Here is a 26557-nt window from a genome sequence, read left to right as displayed (position 1 = left end):
TGGCTGCACTAGTAATGTTCCTCAAAAGCTTCAGCGAGCCGCAACTGGGACCAGTGGGGAGAGCAGCGCAGCCCCTCCCTTGAGGCTGCCTGGACTGAAGACACATGGGGCTGCTTTGCTGAGATAGCAACTGGATAGTGGGGGTCAAAAATGTCTGTAAACTCAGGTTCAGAGAATAACACTTCCTCTGCCCCAAGAGCTAGACTTCATAGTAATTTCACTCCTCCTCTTTGATGCCTGGGTCCTGATGGCTAAAGTGCTTACTTAGTCTGGTCTTCCTCGGACAATTTCTGTTGTCACTATTTGCCATGAAGAGGCGCTGGGGACAGAAGTTGTTAAGCATTGAGCCTCACCACCACCTTTCTAGAGGACACCAGCAACTTGTTCTAGCTCCAATAGGCTTCTTAAAAACTGCAGCACAAGTTTGCAAGTATTCACAACTTAGGTTTATAAACCTTTCCACCGTACCACCAGTGGATCTCAAGGGGTCTTGTGCTGAGGGTCTTGGGTGGGGCTCTGCCTTACTTGCCCTGGTCACTGCCTGACCTGGCTGCATATATGTCATGTGCTGCATGTCAGCGTTCGCTGCCAGGCGGTTTTGTAGCAAGCACTCTTAAAAAAGGCAAAAGGTATTGTATAGGTTTGGCACATAAAGCTGCCCAATCTAAAGAAAGGCCTTTTTAAAGGTGAATGCGGACCAACATTGAGACATGGAACAGAAGTGACTCACAAAGGAGCCTGGGATATGAGCAGGGGCAGTGGGCACAATGACCATGCCGCAGGGAGCAGGCAGCTCTTGAGCAGGCTCTTGGATTCTAGGCAACGGCTGTGAGGTGACACATTCCAGTGCCTTGGGAAATAGTCTCTCTCTCCAATCAGGGCTCCCACTGATGTCTATGCTGTCTTTGCAGAAGGACCAGCATGCAACCGAGCAGGTGAAATCGGCAGAGGGAGGAGGGGACGCATGCCAACCTCCTCTCTGCCCCTTTGAATCACAGCTATGATCAGCTGAAATCACTGGATTGCCCACCACTGATCCGGAGCCCAGCTTCCTTGGGAGAGCGGCAACGATGCATATCACTAGCGAGTAGGTGGGCAGAGGAGGCAGGCACCGGGACCCTCTGTGTTCTGGAAGACCTGTAGCTGAAAAAGACCTATTGGTACAAAGAGGTGTCTACCTGAGCCAGGAGGGCTGTGTATCTCAGAGGTTTCAACTGGGAGTGCCAGTGACTCCCAGGCATCCTGGAGGATGCTTTCCACCGAGCTGCCCCTAGAGACAGTTGGGTAAAGCTTGACCTGGAAAGACAGGAGGAAATCTTGTCGGTGATCAAATAAGGAGCAAGCTAAAAGCCCTCGCTGACAGGGCAGGAGGAAGGAGCGAAGCTTTGGTTGATTATTGCTTTCCTCGGTTTGTCTTGATGCTCTCAGGAGGCTGTCCACCAGTGGCCTTGCCCTGCATCCACCTCCGCACCGACAGAGGGATGACAAGCAGGCAGTGGATCACGGGAAGACATTGGGAATGACACCGACTGTCCAAAGAGCCCCATCTCTGGGCACGACGTCAACAAGTCAACGGGTGTCCCAGCTGGTGATTTACTTTACGGCATGTGCTGTAGGTGTGGGCTGCAGGCAGCCCTCCTGTAGATGTGTAATAGGAGTCTATTTCGGTTATTTTTCTGATTAGTTTTTAGCTCAGGAAGTAGCCATGGTTTCAAGTAGTGCCAGCAAAAAAACAAAAACAAAAAACCCCCAAAAAGCTGTCCGTGAAAGGGAAACTTTTTTTCGCTGGAGCTAACTCTGGGAAATCACATTACTTAAAAAAATTAAAATGTCTCAGACACATTGGTTCTGCACAGAAGGAGGCAAACCTGGTGTCAGCCAGACGTGGTACTCTTCCCACCAGTCACTTCAGGTTTGTGATGCATGTTTACCCATGTCCCCAAAGCCAAACCAGTAGTAAGTACAAAAGATTTCCCCCCGAAGGAAAGACTAAGCTGGCTTTAATGAGAGTTGTGGATTGCTTTCCCTCAAACACATGGAATACAAGTTTTTAACCTTAGAAAGGGGGGGTGAGGGTGGGGTGCTTTTAAAAAACCATACACAGGCTCGCTAGCAAAAACCTCCATGTTGTAATGTACACGTCACTTGTCTACGAGCAGTCCGACGGGTGGGGTAGGTCTCGGCGGCTCAGGGCCACGAAGCAGGGAGAACAGTTGGCTCTCCTGAGTGGTGGTGCTGGGCGAGCCAGAGGCCGCTACGCTTGGTTATTGAAGGCTCACCCTTAGCCTGGCGGAGCTCGTCCCACAGAGGGGGTCTTGTGTGTGATCAGCAAGAGGGAAAGGGTTAAAGTGCTTCTTCTCAAAATGACCCAAATAAATACAAACATTGAATGGCAGAAAAGGAAGTCTCGAAAGGGCTCTTTCCACCCAGCTTGCTTCCTCACACACATGCTGCTAGGCTGTGTGGCAGCACACCGTCCCTCTGCCAGCTGTCTGTCTGCCCACCATCCTCAGCCCAGGCCTGGGACTCTGGGCGACCCCCCACATTCCGAGTGAGCGAGCCCCCCCCCGCCTGCAGGCCTACATGGTCTTCCTGCCATTGGCGGTGGCGCTCTCGGGCTGCAGGGCCTCCCCCGCAGGCAGCGCCGCGTCGTGCAGCCCCGAGTAGTCCTTCAGCTCCGCGTTGGTTAGCAGCAGGGGCTGCTCCCCCTTCTTGTGCGGCAGCAGCGGCTGCCGAGTGTAGTGCTCCCCATTGGAGATGTTCTCAGGCAGATTCTGGTGCCTGCTCTCGGGGAGCAGGAGAATGCAGATAATGCAGATGAGTGTGCAGCAGGCAAAGATGATGTGGTGCAGGAAATAGCCTTTCTGGTTGTGCAGCTCGATGATGGGTGCCGTCAGCATGCCGAAACCTGCGCTGGCCAGCACCAGGCCCAGCCCGCCGCATCTGCACGACAGAACAGTTAGTGGCCCTGCGCTGGCCAGCCCCAGCCGGGCTGCTTCTCAGAATGCTGGGAGCCTGGCCAGGGCCCCCAAGCAAGACCGCCGACACCGCTGATATCCCCAACTACCTCTGTTAGCCACCTCTGCGTCCCTTCCATTCGGCTCAGACTTTCCTCATCCTTTCAAGAGCTGTTTACTTAAGTTTGTTTTAAATCGTTTTATTAGGGGCTCATACAACACACATCACACTAACATCAATTGTGTAAAGCACATTTGTATATTCATTGCCCTCATCGTTCTCAAAACATTTGCTCTCTACTTAAGCCCCTGGCATCAGCTCCTCATTTTTGCCCCTGCCTCCCCACAACCCCCTCCCTCATGAACCCTTGATAATTTATAAATCATTATTTTGTCATATCTTGCACTGTCTGACATCTCCCTTCACTTAAGTTTGTTTTTATTTTTAAATCATTTTATTGGGGGCTCGTGAAATTTTTATCACAATCCATCCATCCATCCATTGTGTGTCAAGCACATTTGTACATTTGTTGCCATCTTTCTTAAAACAGTTGCTTTCTACTTGAGCCCTTAAATATCAGCTCATTTTCCCCACTCCCTCTCCACTCCCCCTCCCTCATGAACCCTTCATAATTCATAAATTATTATTTTGTCATATTGTACACTGTCTGACGTCTCCCTTCACCCAATTTTCTCTAGCCCATCCCCCAGAGGGGAGGTTTCATGTAGATCCTTGTAATCAGTCCCCTTTTCTACCCCACCTTCCCTCCACCCTCCAGGTATCGCCACTCTCAGGACAGGTCCTGAAGGGTTCATCTGTCCTGGATTCCCTGTGCTTCCAGTTCCCATGTGTACCAGTGTACATCCTCTGGTCTAGGCAGATTGGTCTAGGCAGAACTGGGATCATGCAAGTGGGGGCGAGGAAGCATTTAAGAACTAGAGGAAAGTTGTATGTTTCATCACTGCTACCCTGCATCTTGACTGGCTCATCTCCTCCCCGCCACCCTTCAGTACGAGGGTGTCTGGTTGCCTACAGATGGGCTTACGTTTGTTTTTAAAGGGAGCTTTTTCCGATACTGTAAGAAGAAAATGAGCAACACTGGTCGTCAATGACTATGAGAAACAAAATGTTAGGAAGTAATGCAAGTTCCCTGAGGCCTCATATCCTATTATAAAATAAAAGTTGCGGATACCAAGCTCTTATTAAACACCAACATCAAAGGAGACTTCTTCCTGCTGTAATGTAACATCTTGAAAGGCAATTTATAAGAAAACAGCACCGCTGCCCCACCTGCATCTACAATTCCGGGTGTTTGTTGGCGGCTGTGCTGCAATTCGAACCCATCAGTCAGAAACCTAGGGGGCAGCTCTTTCTACTCTGTCACGTAGAACTGATGCAATGGCAGTGGTGTATTATGGTTTGTCTGTTCTACCACCTAGTTTCTAAAATCTTTCTGGGTATCTCCAGATCTCTGGGAAATACTGTGCAGAGGCTCGCAGAACAAGACCAGAGCCAGACTGTGGTGCTCCCCGAAGCCTGAGCTGGTGACCTCTGCCCCATTCACTGTGAGAGGCCGTCCAAGATTGCCACATTAATAGAATGCCTTAGAGCTCTAACATCTGTTCTTTGGCATGAAGGCACATTCTGGGCATGTGACGTTTGCTTCCCCTGAAGGCGCAGGTCATTGCTGGGTGGCAGCAGAGAGTAGTGTTCCCATGGCACATGATCTGTAGCTGGCAGTCTCTGGTTGTAGGGCCACCTGCAGAGACTGGGTGGGAGCTTGTGCAAAGGGAGCAGGATTACCCAGCTCCAGAGGAGAGAAGCAGGCCCAGCAGTCAGGAGCTACAGGGACGCCTATTCTGGCTGGCCTTAGGAAGAGCTTTCTAGCAGAAATGCACAAGAAGAATTCCCCTCTTAACCAAGTGGCTTTCTTCCTTAGATGCACGTAGGCAGTGATGAGTTAGGCAAACGAGAGCTCCCTGGAGTAGACGGTAGGAGATACGATGCTTTGGGTCCTACATAAAAAGAGACTGGTTCACAAGGTCACGAGATATGGTGGGAGCTTCCGAAAGTTTGTGGCGAAATGGAGTTTCAAAGGTAATGAAACATTTCCACAAACGAGAAGCTCTGCCCCTCCCCCTGCCGCACAAGATCAATCCATATAAATCCATGATATGTCTCTAGACTAGGAAGAAAGAATAGAAAAATGAAAATTCAGAACATTCCACTCTCAGGTCTACTAAGCCCCCATGGAAGGATCACTCCAACACCCACGATTCAATGATTCTAAATTAGAGAATCCAAGTCCAAAGGCGGGAAGAGTATCAGAGTTTCAACGGAGATTCTGGAGTGCAGACGGCTGTGGATGGCAGTGGAAGCCCAAAGTACATTTGCAGCGTCCCCACAGGGAACAAGCCTCGGTGATTCCCTCTACCCATGAGTGAGGGATGGGGAGAACCTGGTTACCAGACACAGTGTTGGAGATAGGACTACCGTAAAGTGATAAATCTGTTATAAATGGTTAACACCTTATCACGGATCTCCCTTCTGCTATACTGTGTTTGATCTGGCTTTTAATGTATATGTTTCACATTGGGGGTTTTCTGCATCGTATTTTGCCATTGCTGGTAGCCTCCGTAACTCTCTGTTACGTGCGTTTCTATGTTTTGGCATATGAAGCCCAGGATAAGTGGGAATCATAGAGAAATCAACTAGAATAAGGATACGTGTGGGGGATTGTGGGAGACTGTCAGGGGAGTTGATGTCAAGGGTTTAAAAACAGAAGAAAATGTTTTGGAACTGATTTGTAGTAGTGACTGTACAACATTGCTTGATATGATTGAACCATGGAGAGGTATGATGTCTGGCCTAGCTCCTAATAAAATGGTTTGGTGGGAAAGAAAAGAAAGAACATTGCATGGGCATTTAAATGCCACAATGGCATTTAAACAATCAAATTCTTAGAAATAAGTTTAGCAAAAGAAACACAAACTTGTATACTAACAATTGCAAAACAATGCTGATCTTTCCCTACCGAAAGTCAAGTAGATATCATTTGCTAAAACATGATAAGCTAATTCTAAAATTTATACAGAAATTCAAAGAACCCATATTAGTAAATAATTCTGGAAAATAGCCAAGTTGGTGAAATTAACTTCTGAATTTCAAACTCAGTATAAAAATAGAGTCATGCAGGCAGTATGGTATTGGTGTATTGATAAACATGCATCATTTGAAACAAATGGAAAGTTAAGAAATTAACCCTTGCATTATAGCCAACTTACATTTTATGAGGGCAAATTCAGTAATGTATAGTATGGTGCAGTGAGTCCCATTACGTGGCGTGTTGCCTATTGTTTGGGAAAACACATTGGCAGATGTTTCCTGTAAGACCTGTTGCCTTCCTTTTCCTCCCCACAGAGTTTGTTACTTTTGCTTGGGTTGATTAAATATCTCTTGGGTAACTGTAAACTATTTGGTTTGATATATTTTGTCTGCTCCTGAACTGCAGCCTGCCCTGTGATTGATAGGTACCTTGCAGTGCCTGGCAATATGCAAATGAGGCATCGGTAGCCTACTAAATAAGGTGTTTGTTCCCAGCCCACCAGCCCACCCCCCATGGAAGGGAGCATGCCTTGACCTTGACCAGAAATTGTGAATGTAAGCAGCCAACCACATGGAGATTTTCAAGACAGAGAAAAGTAGGAAGACAGACAGCAGGAAGAAGCAGAAGGAAGGAAGAGCAGAGAGGAAGCAGAGAGGAAGTAGACAACCTTCGAGAACAGCTGTACAGGGGTCAAGGGCTGTGATGCTCAAGATTACTGTGAGAAGCCTGGAAGGCGGCCAGAGGCAAAGTATCGGGCCCAGAAGGGGCGCAGCAGCCGAGCCGGTGGTGAAAGATGTCAGAGCGAAGAGGAGCGCATCTTGAGGGAAATGTGAGGCGGCCTGTCCTTGGAGAGCAGAGAGGAAGCCTGTCCCATCAAAAGGTGGCCTGCACTGAAGGAAGACTTTACTTCCCTGCTTCCTGATCTAGAGCTTGAGTTGTAGCCTGTTGTCCCTTATCCTATGTCGTGCCATTGCTTTCTCCATAAACTGTTCTGAAGTCCTTTGTGGTCAATGAATGATCACACCCAGCCGACAAGTAGTGCTATGGCGAGGAGGGCCTGTGGCAGAACTGGTGAAGCACTTGATGCATGTTGGACCTTTGGACCAATCCTCATCATCATCTCCCCTGACGTTGGGCGGGCTCTGATGCCACTACTCCCGCTCCCACCCCTTTACAGACACTCTTCTGCTTAAACAGTGTGGAAACCTGGGAGAGCCGCTGCAAACATGACGGTAAACTCCTCCTTCACACCATCTCCTAAAGTCAGTTCAAAGCGGCACACAGGTAACTGTCAGAGCTAACACCGTCACACTTCTAGAAGAAAATGTGGGAGGAAATCTTTGTGATCTTTAGTTAGCAGTGACTCTGTGCAGATGACACCAAAAGCAGAATCCATCAAAGAAAACGAGAAGACAATCCATTTTTCAAAAAACGGGTAAAAGATCCAAACATTTGAATAGGCAATTCTCCCAAAGAAGTGACACAAATGGCCAGTTAGCACATGAGAATATGCTTAACATCGAAATGTCAGCTACTCCGTCACACCCACTTGGTTGTTCTGTTCTGGAGTGGTTACCGGGATTAAACCGCCGACATTCTGGTTAGCAGCTCAATGCAGCACCTACTACGCCACCAGGGCTCTAGTATATGTCCACGATGGATGCCTTAATTTACAAGTTGAAGAAAATCAGAGGGTAAGTCTTGCCTCCACGTAGTGCTTTGGGAGTGCAGACATTTTATTATTTCCTGATGACTAGTCGTAACATTAAACTCCGTTTTCAGGGTAGAAAAAGCTAAGTGTGTTGTTGTTACTGTTGTGTGCCATTGAGTTGATCCCAGTCCGTAGGGATCACGTATCACAGAGAACCATCTAATAGGATTTCCCAGGCTGCAAGCCTTCTGGTTGCATACTGCCAAGCGTTTTCTCCTGTGAATCTGTTGGTTGGTTCAAACTGCGGATCTTTTACAGAACTTCTGAGGCGGTAAACCTTAACAGGAGCAGTTAGTCTCCCATGGAGCAGCTGCTGAGTCGGACTAGCTGATAAACAGTCTAACGCTCACCCTACAGTGCCATGAGGGCCTCTGGGTTGCTAGGTGCTATCAAGTTGGTTACGACTCACAGTGCCTCTATGTGCAACAGGATGAACCACTGCCCCGTCCTGCACCGTCCTCACTGCGGTTCTCTGACGCTTGAGCCACAGTTACAGCCAGGGCTTTCCTCTTTTTCATTTTATCGAGCATTATGTCTTTTTTCAGGGGCTGGTCTCTCCTGACAACATGTCCAAAGGATTACGATGACGTCTTCCGGTCCTGGCTTCCAAGGGGCATGCTGCCGTGCCGCAGCCGAGACAGATTTGTTTGCTCGTTTGGCAGCTCGTGGTACTTTGGATAGTCTCCACCAGCACTGTAATTCAAATGCCTTGATTTTTCTTTGGTTTTCCTTATAAAATGTCCAACTTGCACATGCGTATGCGGCAAATGAAAATACTCTGACTTTGGCCAGGCACATCTTAGGCCTCAAAAAAAAAAACCAAAACCCTTGTTTTCAACACTTTAAAGATGTTTGTGCAACAAATTTACCCAAATATAATGCACTGTTTGATCTCTTGACTGCTGCTTCCATGAGAATTGATTGTGAAGCCAACCAACATGAAATCTTTGACAGCTTCAATCTTCTCTCTGTTTATCCTCTCTGTTCCATATTGGTCTAGTTGTGAGGATTTTGGTCTTCTTTATATTGAGTAGTAATCCATACTATAGATTGCAATCAGCAAGTGCTCCAGGTCCTCGCTTTCAGCAAACACGATGAATCATCTGCATATCGCAGGTTATTGATAAGCCTTCCTCCAATCTTGGTGCCATATTCTTCTTCATACAATCCAGGGGTCCTTAGACTGCTGTCTAAGTAGATCTAATTCTTAGAAGTAACAAACCTGAATTAAGAATTCCAGAATCTTGAAAGTCATTCAGTTAAATACACGAACCGCGCCATCTTGCATTTTAACACCTCCCACAGTTCACTTTTAAATTATTTCTTTTTTTCCTCTTTTATATTATGTAGTGTATCCTTGTTACATTTCTTTTAAAAAAATTTTTTCCTTGTTATATTCCTATAATGTAAACATCAACAAAAAACCTCAAACCAATTCTGCTGAAGTTGAATTTGTGTCAGAGTAGTAGAGTGCTGTTCCATAGAATGGTCAATGGTTGAAAAGAAGGGAACCTAACCGATCAGCAACGGGAGCAAAGCCAAGCCACAAAGCCCCCGAGGAGCCCCCAAAATAGACTTCAGGCAGTTCCTGAAATGCCCCAGGACCAGTGGGGAGGTAGTCGTAAAGGTCAGCAGACAGACCTATACTTTTTCGGTTTTGTTTTGCTTTTGCTAGTTATTATTATTTTTCTTTATATATACATTTTGTTCTACATTTCTTTTTTTCTCTTTATTCATTTTTTTCTTTTTTGTATTGTCTACATTATTGTTGGTCTGCCTACCTATGTAAGATAGGCATGGGAAGCAAGCCTGAAGAGAAAGCAAGATTCTGGAGGGACTTGGGTGGAGGAGGAGGTGGGGGAAGGGAGCAGTGAGCAAACAATGCCATAGACAAGGGAGCAACTAGGGATTTAAAATCAACAATGAGGAGGTTGTAGAGATATCGGTGGTGTTGGAGCAACAGCAATCTAGCTGAGAGGCATTACTAAGAGGCAGAAGAAGGGCAAGTGTGATGGTGGGGCAGGAGGAAGGTAAAAGGAAACAGGAAAAATCTAGGAAGCAAAGCTATGGGTAGAAGTATAAGTATAGGTGGGCACTTATGTAAATATATTAATTCATAAAAATAAAGGCATTGGCATAGGTATATATATTTATATGGCAATACATTGAGGAAGTGGATGGACTTTGGGCTTCTGCTCAAGCCCTCCCTCAATGTAAGAACACTTTGTTCTAACAACCTGGCATTCTGTGATGCTCACCCTCCCGGCATGATCGCTGAAGACAAAATGGATGCACAAGCAAACGTGGTAAAGAAAGCTGATGGTGACCTGGCTATCAAAAGATATAGTGTCTGGGGTCTTAAAGGCTTGAAGTTAAGCAAGTGGTCAGCTAGCAGAGAAGCAAGAAGTCCACATGGAGAAAACACACCAGCCTGTGTGATCATGAGGTGTCAATGGAATCAGGTAACAGGTACCAGAAGACCAAAAAACAAACAAACAAACAAACAAACAAAACCATGTTGTTGAGATCGAGGAGAGTCAGAACAGAGACCCGAAACCCATCTATAGACAACTGGACATCCCCTCACAGAAGGGTCACAAAGAAAGGCTGAGTCAACCAGGGTGCAGCATTGCACCGATGAAACACACAATATTCCTCTGGTTCTTTGAGGCTTCCCCCTCTCCCACTATCATGACCCCAGTTTTGCCTTTCACTTTGGGATAGACTGGAGCGTGTACACCGGTATATATAGAAGCTCATAACACACGGAATCCAGGTCAAATAAACATCCCAGGAACAGAAATGAGAGTAACAATACCAGAAGGGTAGGGGGAAGCTGGGGAGAGGAGGGTGGAAGAAACCGGGGGTGGGGGCTAGGGAGAGGGAGACAGCAGTCGGTGTAAGATATTAAATTAATAATAATTTATAATTTATCAAGGGCTCACGAGGATGGGATAGGGAAAGAGAAGATAAAAAGAGGAGCTGAAACCAAGGGCTCAAATAGAATGTAAATGTTCAGAAAATGATGATGGCAACCTAAGTACAAATATGCTTGATACAATTGATGTATGGATATGATATGTAAGAACCCCCAATAAAAGATCTTAAAAATATATATGTATATAAAATGAAAAAAATAATAGGCCTTAAAAATACCATGAAGCAGTTCTACTTTGTACACATGATGTTGCCATGAGTCAGAATAAACTCGATCATTGGAAAAAACAAACAAAAAGAATGTCCAATGGTTGAATATTTTGAAGTACAAGTTCGTCCCTGACTTACAATATATTCAAGTTATGACAAACTGGACTATGACCATCTGGTGTTTTTTGTTGTTCTGTGTTTGGTATATTCTATTATTAGTAATATGTACTACATACCATGTAACGATGCATAATCTGCTGATGTTATCATTCTTAAATATTTACTTGTAGACTCTCAATTTTATACTTAACTGTTAAAAATGCTGCTGTATTATAAGCTACGGATTGGTCTACAATGAAGTCTGTGTTGGGAGAGATACTTAATAATGGAAAGTTAGGCAATGCTCCGCTCTAACAAGCACTCTCCAAGCATTTGGTCGGGATAATACGATGGACGAGTGGAAGAGATCAGTGGAAAAACCATTCACATTGCAAGAATGCTTAATTTAGTCCTTGAATTCATTGATGTGCAACAGTTCTTAGATCACAAAGAAAAGGATGTGGTAGATCAGGATTAGTGGATTTTGAAAATGAAAGAAATGCTGAAGAAGAAGGAGAAATTTTCAAAAATTTTAATGAGTTGGTAAAGTTTTTTTCTAAATTAAATTAGGGGCTGTAGTTCTTGAAAACATGGACCCAAATGCCGAACACTCTCAATTTTCCACAGATAAGTATTTAATAACACCATTGTTATAAAGAAAAAAGCAAAGCAAACAAACAAGGTTTATACACTGATAGATAAGACTTTGATGATGATGAGGAGGCCAATATGGGGCAGAAACGATGCGAACAGGATAATTGAGTGGGGTGGGAGGAGGGGATGTGGGGGAAGAAAAAGAGCAACATATATGGAGGGTTTAATAGGATATTGTTGATTTCATTTCTTGAGATGGACTCTGTGTGTGATAGTTTTTTGGTGCCAACATGGCACCCATAAGAAGATATGGGTGAAGTCTAGCCTGTCAATCAGGTCACAGCTTATTGTACCTCCTGTGGGTGTGGCCTTTTCATAAGGAGGATCTGGGGAACTTCCTCTCTTTCCTGTCACCTTCCTGTTTAAAGGCCATGTGGAGATCTGCACAAGCCCCGGAGATGCATCTACTGCCACTGGATCTATACTCTGCACCCACTGGCCGGTGACCTTCCTGTATCCTGTATCGCTGCATGTAGCTGCGTGACCTGAAGCAGGACTTATGGACCATCAGACTTATATGGGCCTGATCAGGACTGGGCTGGGATGTTTATTTCATGTACAATGATTCCTTGATATAAAGCTCTATCTTATACACATAGGAGTGTCACTAGATCTGTTTCTCTAGTCTACGCAGCCTAACACAATGTTTCTTTAAAAACCAACCAAACAAATGGAACTGACACTACTTCATATGAATTTCTAAGAGAGTGTTCTAGTTAATGGAATCAAAAGAAAACTAGAGAAAACAACAACATAGTTTCAAAAATACACATAATTAATACCAGGTGAGACTGCACTAAGTCAAGGTTTAAAAGGACTGAAAAGTTGGTCAAAGATTTGAACCAGAAAACAACAAAGTAAAGGCAGTAATAATGAAAACTGAAAGAAAAAAGAGAGGCATTCCAAGCACATCAGAACTAAGTAGCGATGAAGCCACTGGAATAAAACTTCCTAATAAGTCGGGACTCCTGTAGTTCATCAGGCCTTCCTTTTGAGGTGCCTCTGGTAGACCAGAACTAATTTGTTAGCCACTGAACATATTCATTGTTTGTACCAGACATAAAGGATAGTCAAATCAGTACTAATATTTCAGAAATAAATATAAACCCACTCCATTGAGTCAATTCTAACTCATAGGGAGCCTATGGAGGGGTTCTGAGACTCTAAAGAAGAAAGCCTCATTTTTCTCCCTTGGAGCAGCTGGTGGTTTTGAACCACAAGCCTTCATAAACCTGTCAGTGGCATCAGGCTCCTTAGGTTTAAATACAGCGGACAAAACATATTTAGGTGGGAATAACAGTATAAATAGCCCACAACATCAGGGGGGCCAACCTAGGCCTCACATGCAGACTCCCTGGCCTGTGATGGCTTGCGCTTGCTCCTCCATGTGGAGAAGCAAGGTTGGGAGCAGGGAAGGGTGCTATACGGCTGACCTCTGGGTTGGTCTTCGCCAAACTCACAATTTATATTTTAAACGTGCATGTGATTTTAAAATGCTAAGGATAGTCCTCTAAGGAATTCAGTGTGAAATGAGTCAAGATGAGGTCTCTGGCAAGTCATGGACAGCCATTCTCAGGAAAGCAATCTGCCACTGCAAGTAAGGGATGCACTTCTGACGGAGAGCATCTCCTAGTGTTAGGCTGCGATCTTCAAAGATGAGAAGAATCAGAGTGCCCACGTCCCCATGGCTAAGGAGCAGTGCCAAGAAAAGGCTGACCCTGCATTGCTGCTCTTGTTGGGGACCTTGGAGTGATCTTGATGGCCTGCGACAGAGCAGAACTCTGAATTTTCCTTAGCTGTAATCTTTATAGAAGCAGATCGCCAGGCCTTCCTTCCGCCATCCCCCCTTTTATCTTTCTTTTCTTTTAAAAAAATTATTTTACTGGGGGGCTCCTACAGCTCTTATCACAACCCATCCATCCATCCATTGTGTCAAACACATTTGTACATAGGTTGCCATCATCATGTTCAAAACATTTGCTTTCTACTTGAGCCCTTGGTATCTGATCATCATTCCACCCCTCCCTTCCCCACCCTCCCTCCCTCCCAAACCCTTGATAAATTATAAATTGTTATTATTTTTTCATGTCTTACAGTGGCCGATGTCTCCCTTCAACCACTTTTCTGTTGTCTGGCCCCTGGGAGGGGGTTATATAGATAGATCGTTTGATCGGTTCCCCCCTTCTCCCTGGACCTTCCTCTTCCCCTCCTGTATCGCTACTCTCATTATTGGTCCTGAGGGCTTTATCTGTCCTGGATTCCCTGTGTTTCGAGCTCTTATCTGTACCTGTGTACAAGCTCTGGTCTAGCCAGATTTGTAAAGTAGAATTAGGGTCATGATAGTGGTGGGGAGGAAGTATTAAAGAACTAGAGGAAAATTGCATGTTTCATCAGTGTGATACTGAACCCTGACTGGCTTGTCTCTTCCTTGTGGCCCTTCTAGTAAGGGGATGTTCAATTGTCTACAGATGGCCTTTGGGTTTCCACTTCACACTCCCCCTCATTCACATTGATATGATTTTTTGTTCTGGGTCTGAAATGCCTGATACCTGATCCCATCAACACCTCATGATCACACAGGCTGGTGTGCTTCTTCCATGTGGACTTTGTTGCTTCTCAGATAGATGGCTGCTTGTTTATCTTCAAGCCTTTAAGACCCCAGACACTATATCTTTTGCTAGCTGGGCACTATCAGCTTTCTTCACATTTGTTTATGCACCATTTTGTCTTCAGCGATCATGTCGGGAAGCTGAGCATCACGGAATGCCAGGTTATTAGAACAAAGTGTTCTTACATTGAGGGAGTATTTGAGTAGAGGCCCAATGTCCATCTGCTTCCTTAATACTTAACACATAAACATATGTACATAGATTATTTCTGTATCATTATATACAAATATATTTACACATGTACATGCCTGTATTTAGACCTTTATAAATGTCCTTTAGCTCGTAGTTTTTTCCTCTATTTCCTTTTACTTTCCCCTCGCCCCACTATCATAATTGGCCTTCATTTAGGTTTCAGTATCTCCTCTCGATTACATTGGCCTTTCCTTGCCATCAATTTTAGATCACTGGTTGTTCTCTTGTCCCTGGGTTTGTTAACACCCACGTCCTTTCTCCTGCCTCCCAGAATGGTCCCCCCAGAATGATCAGTCCCCCAGAATGGTCTGGGTGTCCCCCCAGAACGGTCAGTCCCATTGTTTTCTCCTCCAGATTATTTACCCGCCTATGTTATCTAGATGTACATGCAGAGACAATAAGCACAACAAGACAGAGCAAAACAAAAGAAAACAAACAAACAAACAACAACCCAACAAAAACAAAAGCCTATAAATAGTTCCAGGTCTGTTTGTTGACCTTTAGGAGTGTTTTCCAGCTGAGTCTGATGGGGTGCCACTCTCTTGCCCCAAAGTCTATTCCCCAGGGACTTCATTACTTTGCTCCCCTTGCTGCTCTGTTGCACCCCCTTAGCGTTTCACCTGTGTGGTGGGGTCAGATGGGGCATAATTCCCGCACTGTGACTTCAGTGTTGTCCCCATAACAGTATGGGTCAATGAGGGACGTCATGTCTCATGGTGGGGCCGGCCCTATGGTCCTCACTGTGCATTGCTGCTTTGAGCAGGAATATTGTCTTTGGTGCTTGGTGGGCCAGGATGTGTTCCACTTCCTCTCCTTCCTTCTTCACTTGCTCTCGTGTTCTCTGATCAGACGTGACCCTCTCCCTGAGCTGTAGCTTCAGTGCTGTTCTGTGAAGTCAGTTCTTCTGGGGGGAAGGTGGGGCAGGTGTCCATGTAGTTGGGATTGGGGTCAGCCCTGGCCTTTCCCTTCCGAATCACTGGGCAGGTGTGAACTTTTGACTAGCACCCAACTTAATCACGGCACCACTAGGGCTCCTGTAACCGAACATAAGATAAGACTAACTTGTTAGTTTTGGTCCAGTTGGCTCCTGATTAACGGTGACCTCATGCACAACAGATCAAAATGCTGCCAGGCCCTGCACCACAACCCACAATAGGATGGGGATTGGCCTGTTGTGGTCCATAGGGTCTTCAATAACCTTGCAGAAGGTGACAGTCAGACCTTTCTTGCTAGTCCCTCTTAGTCGGAAAGTTTCCCTGAAACGTGTCCAGCATCACAGCAACATGCAAACCTTCACTGACAAATGGGTGGTGGCTGCACATCAGGTACACTGGTTGGGAATCAAACTTGGTCCTCTTGCGTGCAAGGCGAAACTGTTGCTGCTGGGCCATGGTTACTAGAGAGCGCCTTGCAGGAGAGAGGAAACTAAAGACCAACTGTCTACAGGCAGGCAGATGGGTCTGCCTGGCTCTGGCTCATGTGGCCTGAGCAGAGAGTGATTAGTAAATTTACACAAGCTCAAAAGCTTGCTCAAAGATTTCCTCTCCCTAAGGCTCTTCTTTGGATTGATGGCTTCTCAGGCCAATAAAAAACAACCCCCCTTTGACTTCACTTTTATTTTTATGCAACTTAGACAAGCTGGTAGCATGCGAGGTTAAGAGCAGTGCTGGTATACATGATTCTCTTTTCTCTTCTTCCCATCCACAGCCGGGGCTCTGGCAACCTGGAGCCAACAGGTGCTCCCAGTTCTGAGGTAATACAGGACACCTTTTTGCTCCCTTCCTTCTCTACTGTCCTGGCATCAGCCAGTCATTTTCTGGCTGTGGCCAATACAGATGACTTGCCCAGCAGCTCGCCTGCTAAAGGCAGGGAAGTCGGCATTGGGGACTTGACAGGAGCATGGCCAGGCCGTCATCCCTCCATTGTGAGCCAGTAAGCAAGTGAGGGTCACACCCACACTCGACAAGGCACCCCCACTTCCACTTCTTACCGTATGACGGTTGGGGTGATTTCTGCACAGAAGAAGACGCTGAGGCTGCCCACCGCGTGTGAGGCAAACATACCCACAATGGAGAAGGCGATGGAGAACTTGTCCTTGACGCTGTCACTCATGCCTACAGGAGAATCGGAGAGGGGTGGTGAGAGGAAGCAGGAGGAAAGAAGTGCAAAAGGAGCCAGTAACAAAAGAGGAGAGGCTGAGCAAAAGTGGGCAGGAGGAGGGTCCCAGGGCCTCAGAGTTCCATCTCTGTCCCCATTCCCTTAGCAGCCCGGGTCACTCTTCCCTCTAGACACCAGTTCCTGCTGTGGGTTATAGGTCCCAGCTCTTGGAAAGAGGGTTAGTGGGAGCTCTTGAGAGCAGGACTCCATGCCCAGTTCCTCAAAGGCCCTCAAGGTAAGAGAGGACCTGCCAGGACAGTGGTCCTGGGTAGGGCACTTCCCGGCCATCCAGGCTGTTCGGGAATCTGTAAGTCTGGCAATCATGACTAAAGAGAACTGTACCTCAGACAACCCACACAGACCCCAGAACAGTGGACCTGGAGGAGGCTGTCCAGCACCGTGTGCATTCACACAGAGCAAATGTGCAGCATGGCAGGGGCTAGTGCACAGTATGCTTTTGGTGCTCATGCATGTGGGTCCATTTCGGTCATCTCTCCCAGGTCAGCTGCTGAGCTTAGGCTCAGATGCATGCATTCTAGGGCCAAGACAGGCAGAGAGCAGCGGTGGCGGCGGCAGAGACAGCAGCAGCAACAGGAGCAGCAGCAGCAGCAGCAGCAGCAGCAGCAGCAGCAGCAGCAGCAGCAGCAGGCAGAGGCCCTGGGATTGACAGGTGGCAGCAGTTTCCCTTGGGCATGAAGAGCCAGGCCCAGAGCAGGCAAGCCTTTCTATCCGGCTGTGTCCTACACGAACTGCACTGGTCACAGACCAGAAACCTGAGCTGACTCTTGATGCTGAGGAAGAAGCAAGAGGACAAAGCAAGGGGATGCGTGCCAACGGGCCAGAACCAGGAAACGAAGCAGCTCTCTCTAGAGGCACAAGGGGCAGGGAATATAAATGTGTGCGTATAGTGTCCAACCTACGGCCAACTTCAGCTGCAACTCTTGGAGGGAAGGGAACAGGAAGAGAAAAGAGGAGGAGACCATAGATCCGTGAGTTGTCATGAAAGAGCACGTTTAGATGCAATAACAAGGTGAGGCTGCACAGGCACGAGAGGTAAGGGATTACCTGAGTCTGGGTGCTGACTGTACTTTCCAATCACTAACTCCAGGAAGGGAGTGCACCCCGATATGCAAAAATGGAGAAAGGGGAAAGAGAAGAAGGCACATTAAGTATGAACCCCCAGCATGTTCCCAGGCGCCCTTCTGTACAAATACTCTTCCATATCGTGGGCTAGCTCATCTACCTTCTTCTACCACCATAAAGGCCCTCCTTCTTCACCTATATCCCATGCCCTACGGGGGCCCCACCTGTAAGGGGGTAGCTACATCCAATTGGGGGGCTGCCTATCCCCTACCAGGGGCCTAGCTTTCACCCACCAGGACTCCCACCATATACACTGCAAGCACTGGCACATATAGAGCTTCTGTCGGGGACCAAACCCTCTGGTCTCAGAGCTTCGAAGAAAATCAAGCCCCTCAGAAGAGAACCCCCAATTTGCCCAGCCTCAGATAAAAAGTGAATGTCATTTTCTAAAAATGATTTGAGAGTCTCAGCTCCAAGACAGAACCTAGCAGGCAGGATTTTGTGTGTTCAAGCGTTCTTCCTCCCAGCCATTTGCCAACTTCCTGCACATCCCAGGTGACTTGGCATTCCTTGGGGCTCAGGTACCCTTCTCAGTAGCCAGCGTCCCCTGAAGGGCCAGACCTCCATGGCTCACTGTGAGGAGAGGGCAGCGATGAAACCTGCCCCCCTCCCCGCAGGTTTTGCCTTGTCCATGTTCACTTTTGGCAGGCCTGCCTCCCACCAAGAGAGGGAATGCACAACTCCAGGCACCAGCACACCTGTTCCTGTGTTAGAAACAACCTAGCCTGTCACATGCCAGTTTGCACAATACACTAGGCAAGATGCAGAAGGATTCCTTTTCCTACGTGTGTTTGGGGCACTGGTTCGCAAACCTCAGACAGGCAGAAAGCCGGACATGCCGAGTGGCTTTTTTTCCCTCAGCGGCTCTGTTGCATTGTGCAATGGGACGACTGAGGAGTTCGGCTCAGACCCACTATGACAATTTCCTGGTAGCACAGGAATGGTTCCGTTTCCCTTTATGTCCTGAGCCTGTCCAAAAGGGTTCAGCTTGGGCATGAGGAGGGTGAATGCGAAGGGCTCTAGGCAGTGAGAGAGAGGCCTGTGATGTCTTTCTGTCCTTGAGAGGCAAGCATTTGTTTCCAGGGGAGACACTGGATTTGCCTAGTATAGTTGGAGTGGCTAGATTGATTTTCTGGCTTTGGCTTAGATTCCTTTATCTTAACTAGTGTTTTTCAGCGATACTGATATGTCTGGCAGGGAGCAGGGCAGTGCTCCAATACAAGAAGTCGAAGCTGAGTTACTTGCTCCAATTTCATAGAAATCCCGACAGCAGAGTGGATTGAGTTGGGATGGCAACTGCATGGTCAGCAGTTTGAAGCCACCAGCTACTCTGAGGCTTTCTGCTCTCAGAAACACTTACTGTCTTGGAAACCCAGAAGGGTAGTTCTAACATACCCTATAAGGTCCCCAGGAGATTAGAATCAAGTCAGTGAAACAAGTCCTCTGTCTGATGGGCACATCATATAAAAATCAACGGCCAATTAATCAAAACGAAGCCTATTAAGGCGCAAAGAACTCTGGCCATGCCACACACTGAGGCAGCCAGCACGACTCTGCTGTGCCTTCATGGGGTGAGGGGCAGCCAGTACATTTGGGGGTTAACACCATAAAGGGTTCCTTTCCAACTTCGTGCTTCCTAACACACATCCTTCAAGCTGTTGACTTTGCAGCAACGATGAGGCCCCTGAGTCCTTTTCTAGTCTTACTATAGTGTTGGAGGTGGCCCTTTCCCCATGCTTCCATCCCGCACCCATGGCCCCACTCACAGTTGAGGAGCCCGAGCTGTAAAAGTGAGGCCAGGGCAGTGAGGATCATGAAGAGCAGCAGCCCTCCCCTGCGCCCCAGGAACCGGACCACCACGCACATGGCCAGGCAGGATGCCAGGGCGATGCCTGCCATGGTGTAGTAGTCAGCGTAGAAGTTCTCCAGGAGTGGCACCTTCACCTCGTGGCCCATCATGCTCCGAGCAAAGCAGTGATGGATCCCGAACCCTGTAAGCCTGAATGGGAGACAACACATGGGTGAGCACACAAGAGGGAAAGGCTGTGGGGTGTGACAAGATTTAGGGACATGGACATCTTTCAGGGGAGTTGAAAACAGTACCGAGGACATAGCTAATATTATGACTTAATATGCAATATAAAGCTTACCATACCAGAAACTTACGTGCTAGCTTAAATGTGAGAGAGAAGACTGCAAAGAAATGTCAGGACTGCTCACCCTCAAATTTGATAGCTGGCCTCTGACTATGGTGCCCCCGTATACAATGGAATGAAACCTGGTCTGGTAAGCGGGATACATGATGATGCAGTCAGGAGATTGTATTGGAGCCATTGAAATAAAGTTTGTGTGAATTGATGAATGTCCAACTGATGATCTGCTCGGTAACCTTTGACCTCATTCACAATAAAAGGTTACAATAAAAAATTCATAAGCAGCCACCTAAAAGTGTGACGATTGGTTTCGCCAGAGGAAAGAAGAAGGGAAATCAAAAGCGATGTGGAAGCTTTACTTCAGTAGCGATGAGGCAGACGTCAGCCTGCAGGAGCCGGAGACGAGAAGAATGACAGGTGCTCGGGAGCAGTCCACGTAGACTGGGAGAAGACTGTGGGATAAATCCCCAAACAGCCTTCCTGATTGGATAGAAATTGGTGGTACCCCCAAGACCATGGCCATTAGTCCCCCTTCAGGTCTGGAACTGAACTCATCCCTGTATTGGAATAATCAACCCTTCCAGATAAAAAAGGGCAGCATTTACCCAGGGACGAAGTAGAGGGTTAGAAAAGGAGAGAAACGGGAGGCGTAAGGAGGAAGTCGAAGAAGTGATGGTACATTGAGGGAATTGCAACGGATGAGCTGAAACTAAATGTACATGAACTACTGAATGCAAAACTGATGATCTATTCTGTAAACCTATACCTACTTCACATTCAAATGTAAAACAACAATAACAACAAACCCCATAGAAACAAACAAAATACCCTGTTTTGGTTCTCAGCCATTCCCATAATCAATAGTGGACTAGACTTTTGTGATCCATGGGGCTTTCACTGGTTTTTGGAAGTAGATCGCCAGGCCTTCTTCTACGTCTATTTTAGTCTGCAAGCTCCCTGCCACCTGTTCAGCATTAAAACAGGCGGACTTCGGTGTGCAATGCATGAGGTGCGCTGAGTGGGAATTGAATGTGGATGTCCCCCATGGAGGTGAAAAGTTTTCCAGCGAACTCCCACTGGCCCTACGTTCCTCCCCATGCAGGGTGGGGCATATTCCATCTCCCCTGCATCCTTTTAGTAGAAAAGTTTGAGTAAAAAAGTTGTAAAGTCTCTTGCTTAGACATGATGTTTCTTGGTACTCTGACATGTGAGGCACAAAATCAGGGAGTTGTGGTTGTGCTGGGTTGATGCGGGGGAAGCAGCAAGACGAGCGGAACCAGGCCATGGGAGTCTGTGCAGGTCAGGGGCACACAGAAGGATGCAATGGAGGTGTCCACAGGGGACGACACTGTGGCCAGATCAGGGTTTCGAGAGGTCACGGCCACCGTGTGAAAGGTGGGAGAGGTAGGCTTTCAGTAGACTCCTGTGGAGAGGCTGAAGTACACAGAAGGTTGAAAATCTGGGCCAACCTTTTACATAGGCACCTGGTTCTATCCATCACTAAATTCCAAGGACTCTTATGCTGGAATCTCATGTAAGTTAGATGTCCAACAGAAGAGGGGAAACCAGCAGGAGTACTGGGAGGAAAAGTGTGTTTGGGAAGACTCGGGGAGATAAGGGACCTTGGGAATTAAGAGCAGAATGCTTCAGAAGGAGAGCGTGGTCAATTATGTCAACACTGCTGAGGTATTGACAAGGTACAGATGGAAAAGCTGGTGATGGATTTCACAGCAGGCAAATTATTAGATGGTGTTGCTACGAATTGTTTCCTTCATATAATGATGCTACAACTCTTACTAGAATGAGAAGGATATACGAAGCAAAAAAAAAAACTAGTTGATAGTCCAGCAATTCAGGAGGTGGCATATGAACAAGAACCATGGGGCTGAAGGAAGAAGTTCAAGTTGCACTGAAAGCATTAGCCAAGAGCGAGGCTTCAGGAATCGATGGCCTACCAGTTAAAATGTTTCACTAGTTGAGGAAGCACTGGAAGCACTCATTCTTGTATGCCAAGAAATCTGGAAGACAGGTACGTGGCCAACTGACTGGCAGAAATTCATATTGGTGCCCATTCCAAAGAAAGGTGACCTAACGGAATGCTCCAATTATGGAACAATACCATTAATATCACATGAAAATCAAATTTTTCTGAAGATCATCCAACAACAGTTGCAACAATACATTGACAGGGACCTGCCAGAGGTTCAGACCAGATTCAGAAGAAGTTGAAGAAGGGCTACTATTGCTGATGTCAGAGAAAACCAGAGAGATGTTACTTGTGGTTTACTGACTATGCCAAGGAATTCTACTGTGTGGATCAAACACACTATGGATGACCTTCAGAACGTGATTCCAGAACACTTCGTCGTGCTCATGCGGAACTTGTGCATGGATCAAAGGCTGTTGTGCCGAAAGAACAAGGGAACACTGCTTGGTTTACAATCAGAAAATGGTGCGACAGGGTCGTATCCTCTCCCCATACTCATTCTGTGCGCTGAGCAATTAATGAGAGAAACTGGGTTACACGAAGAAGAATGTGGCATCAGGACTGGAGGAAGGCTTATGAACAATCTGCGATTATGCAGATGACACAATTTCCCTTAATGCAAGCAAGGAAGACTTAGAACACTTGCTGATGAAGATTAAGGATTGCAACCTTCAGTGTGGATGACAACTCAATGCAAAGACCAAAACATCACAGCCGGATGGATAGGTATCATCATGATAAACGGAGAAACTATCGGAGGCAAGCATTTTGTCTTGCTTAGGTCCACAATGGATGTTCACGAAAGCAGCAGTTAAGCAATCAAAGAGCCCTTGTACTGATGAGCTCTTCTGCTGAAGACCTCTTTACGGTATTGAGGGAAAAAAAAGGACGTTATTTTGAGGACTAAGGCGCACCTAGCCCACGGCACGGTATTTTCAACCACCTCACGTGCATGTGAAAGTTGGACATGGAATGACGACAAGCACAGAAGAGTCGGTGCATTTGAATTGTGGAGCTGGCGAAGGCGACCGGCAGTACCGAGACTGCTCACAGGACAGACTCAGCTGTCTTGGAAGAAGCCTGGCTGTATTGCTCCTTAGAGGAAACAGTGGCAAGCCTCTGGTTTACATAGTTTGCACATGTTGTCAGGAGAGCTCGCTCCCTGGAGGACAACATCCTGCCTGCTGAAGTGAAGGGGCAGTGAAAACGGAGAAGGCCCTCAATGCGATGGGCTGACACGGCGGCTGAGACAACAATGGTGCGGATGGGGTAGGACCGGGCCGTGTTTGGGTCTGTTTGTGCACAGACTATAGGTCTGGCCGGGCCCACCAGTGCCTAGCAGCAACAACAGGGAGCAAGGAAGACCACCTGGCAACTACAGGTATGCTGAGCTTTTGCTGCAAAGGCACAGAGAGAAACGGAACGGGTATGTTTATTTTCATAAATGGGAGAGCACGTGGACGTGCTGGGGAGAGTGATTCAACAGAAAGAACATTCTGAGGAAGGAGCAGGAAGGGGTAGGTCTAGCATCAAAGTCCTTGGGAAGGCAAGAGAAAATGGGATCCGAAGCCTAGAGGGAGGTGGCCTCAGATGGCCGCGGCGATAGTCACATTTTGTCATTGAAGGGAAGGTGAACGGAAAGTGAGAGAGCTCCTCTTGGATGATTTTTATTCACTTAGTGATGTTTACAGTGATAATCATTACCTGTTGGCTGGTGAGAGAGCAGTGGGAATACAGGCCGTCGGAAAAGAAAGAAGTCATAACGTAATCGTTTGGAGGCTGGGCGAGTGAACCGATTGTTGCTGTGTTTAGGTGTTGTCTGTCTGTTTCAACTTCCAGTGACCCCAGAAGGAAACACTGGCACCCTCACAGTTGTTATGTGTGAGCCCATTGCTGCCGCTGTGTCAAATCCAATCAGACCAAGCATGCTAGCCCTTCCTGGGGATTGATCTCTCCTGATCTCACGTTCAAAGTACACAGGACAGCCTTAGAGCCTTGCTTCTAAGGAGCGTTCTGGCTGTATCTCTTCTAAGACAAATTTGTTTGCTCTTTTGGAAGTCCATGATACAGTTCAAATGCATAGTTTCTACTTGAATCTCACTTACTCAACGTCGAATTTTCACACGCATACGTGAAAATACCAGGGCATGGGTCAGGCACACCGTAGTTCTCAAAGTAACCCACTTGCTCCTTAACACTTTTAAGAGGGCTTCAGCAGTAGTTCACTCAATGCAATGCATCACTGGATTTCTTGACTGCTGCTTCCAGGAGCAGTGGGTGTTTGAGAGATAAAATAAGGTGGCTGGGCAGTAGGGTAATGCTTCTCTCCAGCCACATTCCGCTTCATGGCTAGAACGATAGTACAAATTCCGGATAGTTATAATCCAGGGGTGGTGGGGCAAGGGATGACATATGGGGCCAGGGAATGATTAGGAAGCGATGAGATGAGGCTAACAATGGATGACGAAGAGGCCCAGTGGATTGGAAGAGTCAATGGAAGTCAATGGAAGGACAGGGAGGAATGGAGCACGGCGGGCCCAGGTGTGGTGGGAAGGATGGGGAATGGAAGTCAGATAATAGGACCCTCGGAATGGACACCTGAGAGGTGGTAGGGTGATTGGCGGTGATGAGGTCAAGGTGGGCTCTGGCTAACGGATGGGGAAGGGAAATTTCCTGCAAGGTGAGGATGTTCCCAATAATTGTACCAAGAGTTAAGTAGCGAGCAATAGAGTGCTCCATTCCTATGGTAGCTCTGGACATCTACTCCAAAGCTAGGAATCCTTTATGACAGATTCCCTAGAGTGTGTGTGTGTGGGGGGGACTCAAGGTAAATGTCACGAGTCCTGTGGTGGCATCAGCTCCTATAGCCACCAACCCACACTACCTGCACCTCTGTAGAGGACGGGCCCTCCCACCTGCGTAACACACACCCCTCCAGACTGAGAAAGGAAAGACCTTAGGTATACACAGAGCCTGGAGACGGCAGCTGCCAGAAAGTGATGTGTGATGAGGGACACAGGGCTTAAAAGACCAGCAACAACACACCAAACAAGTGCCTGCAGGCATGGGATGGAAGAACTGCAGAGAGCACAGAAGTCGTGTGTTGTCGCACACACAGTGAAAGGTAGTCTCTGCCACAATTGCCAGATACTGGGGTCAGGCTCTCCCGGTATGGTAAAGGCTATCAGGAGGCAGATGGTCATAAGGTTTACCCTGGCCTGAGCTTAGGAGACTTCCAAGGCCCCATTTGTCCAATACCCTTGCCTGGGACAGTGACATATAAATCCCACCTCAGAAGTCATTTCTCCACTTTGTCTCTGGAAAGATAACATTTACCTGAACCTTTGATTTCTCTCCTACCTGAGAGGGTCATGCTGACGGTACAAGTTATAAAGTCTTACATGCATTTAGATAAATTGAGACAATTGTTGAACTAGTCTTCAAAATCACCTTAACAACACCATGTCTCTGTAAACTACTCATTCCTCAGCACACCCAGACAGCACTCTTGCTTGAATGTGAACCAAGCTGTGTTGGCCTGTCCAGATCCCCCAAACTGAGGGCAGGCTAACTATCTTCCAGCACTTGTATCCTTCAGATCCAGCTATAGGGTTTTAGGGTTAGGGAGCCTTGCTCTGTTCACCATATTCCCCATGTCCTGCTGGCAAAAAGCAGGCCCAAAAGACTGGCAACACTGAAGGCATGAGAGCCCAGGCAAAGCTGTCTTTCCCAGTCTGGTGGGGAAGAGCAGGCCCTTCCAGCCCCGCTCATGCAGTCTGCCTGCATACTCACGAGTTCACACACAAGACCACGATGTTCTTCCATAGGTTCCTCGTGCCCACCACCTTCACGATGCAGACCTTCTTGGGCCTCCGGGAGAGTTCCTTTTCTAGCTCTGCAAATAAACAGACCATGTGTGTTAGTCTGGGCACTTTAGAGAAGCAAATCCACAGAAACTCACGTATAAGAGAGTTTTATATAAAGGTTAAGTGCGCATCAAGAAAACGTCCCAACCCAGTGCTACCCAAGCCCACAAGTCCAACATTAAACCATATATCCGACACCAATCCACAAAATCCTCCTCCATCTCACAAAATACACGCAATGATGCCAACTGCAGGAGGAAAGCTGAGTTAGTGAATGTGTAAGCATCTCAGCACTGGCAGGAGTCTCCACACAAGTTCTCCAGTACCCAGGGCTGGGGTAGGTCCATGTGACTTCTCCTCAGGGATGTCTTGCAGGAAGTGAGGCTTACCAGCTGAAGCAGGGAACTGGCTAAGGCAGGTGCACCCTGGTCCGACCATTAGAAAGCAAGAGACCTGAGAACTCGAAAGGCGAGGTTCACCGAGTCATTTATCCCTCCGCTTTTCAATTAACCCCACATGTGTTTATTGGCCAGGTTGGCACAGTAAACTACCTCCCCATTTGACTGCTTGGTAGGATTTCTGAAATACAGACCTTGTGGATGGGGATGATTTTGTTTCCTGTAAGCCCAGGGAAGATCTGTGCTTTATGGAGAAAAAAACCCACTCTCCGAGACTCGAACCGTGCAATTAACACACCCCTCTGGTGCCTGGAGGT

The 26557-nt window shown here is 47.1% G+C and overlaps 1 protein-coding gene across 1 annotated transcript in view; it reads right to left on the bottom strand.

Moving 5' to 3' along the window:
• Positions 1-2579: 2579 nt before the first annotated feature.
• Positions 2580-26557, bottom strand: part of SLC22A23 (solute carrier family 22 member 23) — a 284246-nt gene continuing 260268 nt past the window's right edge. The window contains exons 6-10 of the mRNA XM_075554136.1: positions 25769-25871; positions 19603-19835; positions 17759-17791; positions 16527-16650; positions 2580-2943 (exon numbers count right to left, since the gene is read on the bottom strand). Coding sequence (XP_075410251.1) covers positions 2580-2943; positions 16527-16650; positions 17759-17791; positions 19603-19835; positions 25769-25871 — 857 coding nt within the window. The remainder of the gene's footprint in view (positions 2944-16526; positions 16651-17758; positions 17792-19602; positions 19836-25768; positions 25872-26557) is intronic.

The sequence above is a fragment of the Tenrec ecaudatus genome, chromosome 7 (assembly GCF_050624435.1).
Source record: "Tenrec ecaudatus isolate mTenEca1 chromosome 7, mTenEca1.hap1, whole genome shotgun sequence".
Lineage (NCBI taxonomy): Eukaryota > Metazoa > Chordata > Mammalia > Afrosoricida > Tenrecidae > Tenrec > Tenrec ecaudatus.
The sequence above is the reverse complement of the archived record's forward strand: the minus strand, read 5'-3'. Positions and strand labels throughout refer to the sequence as shown.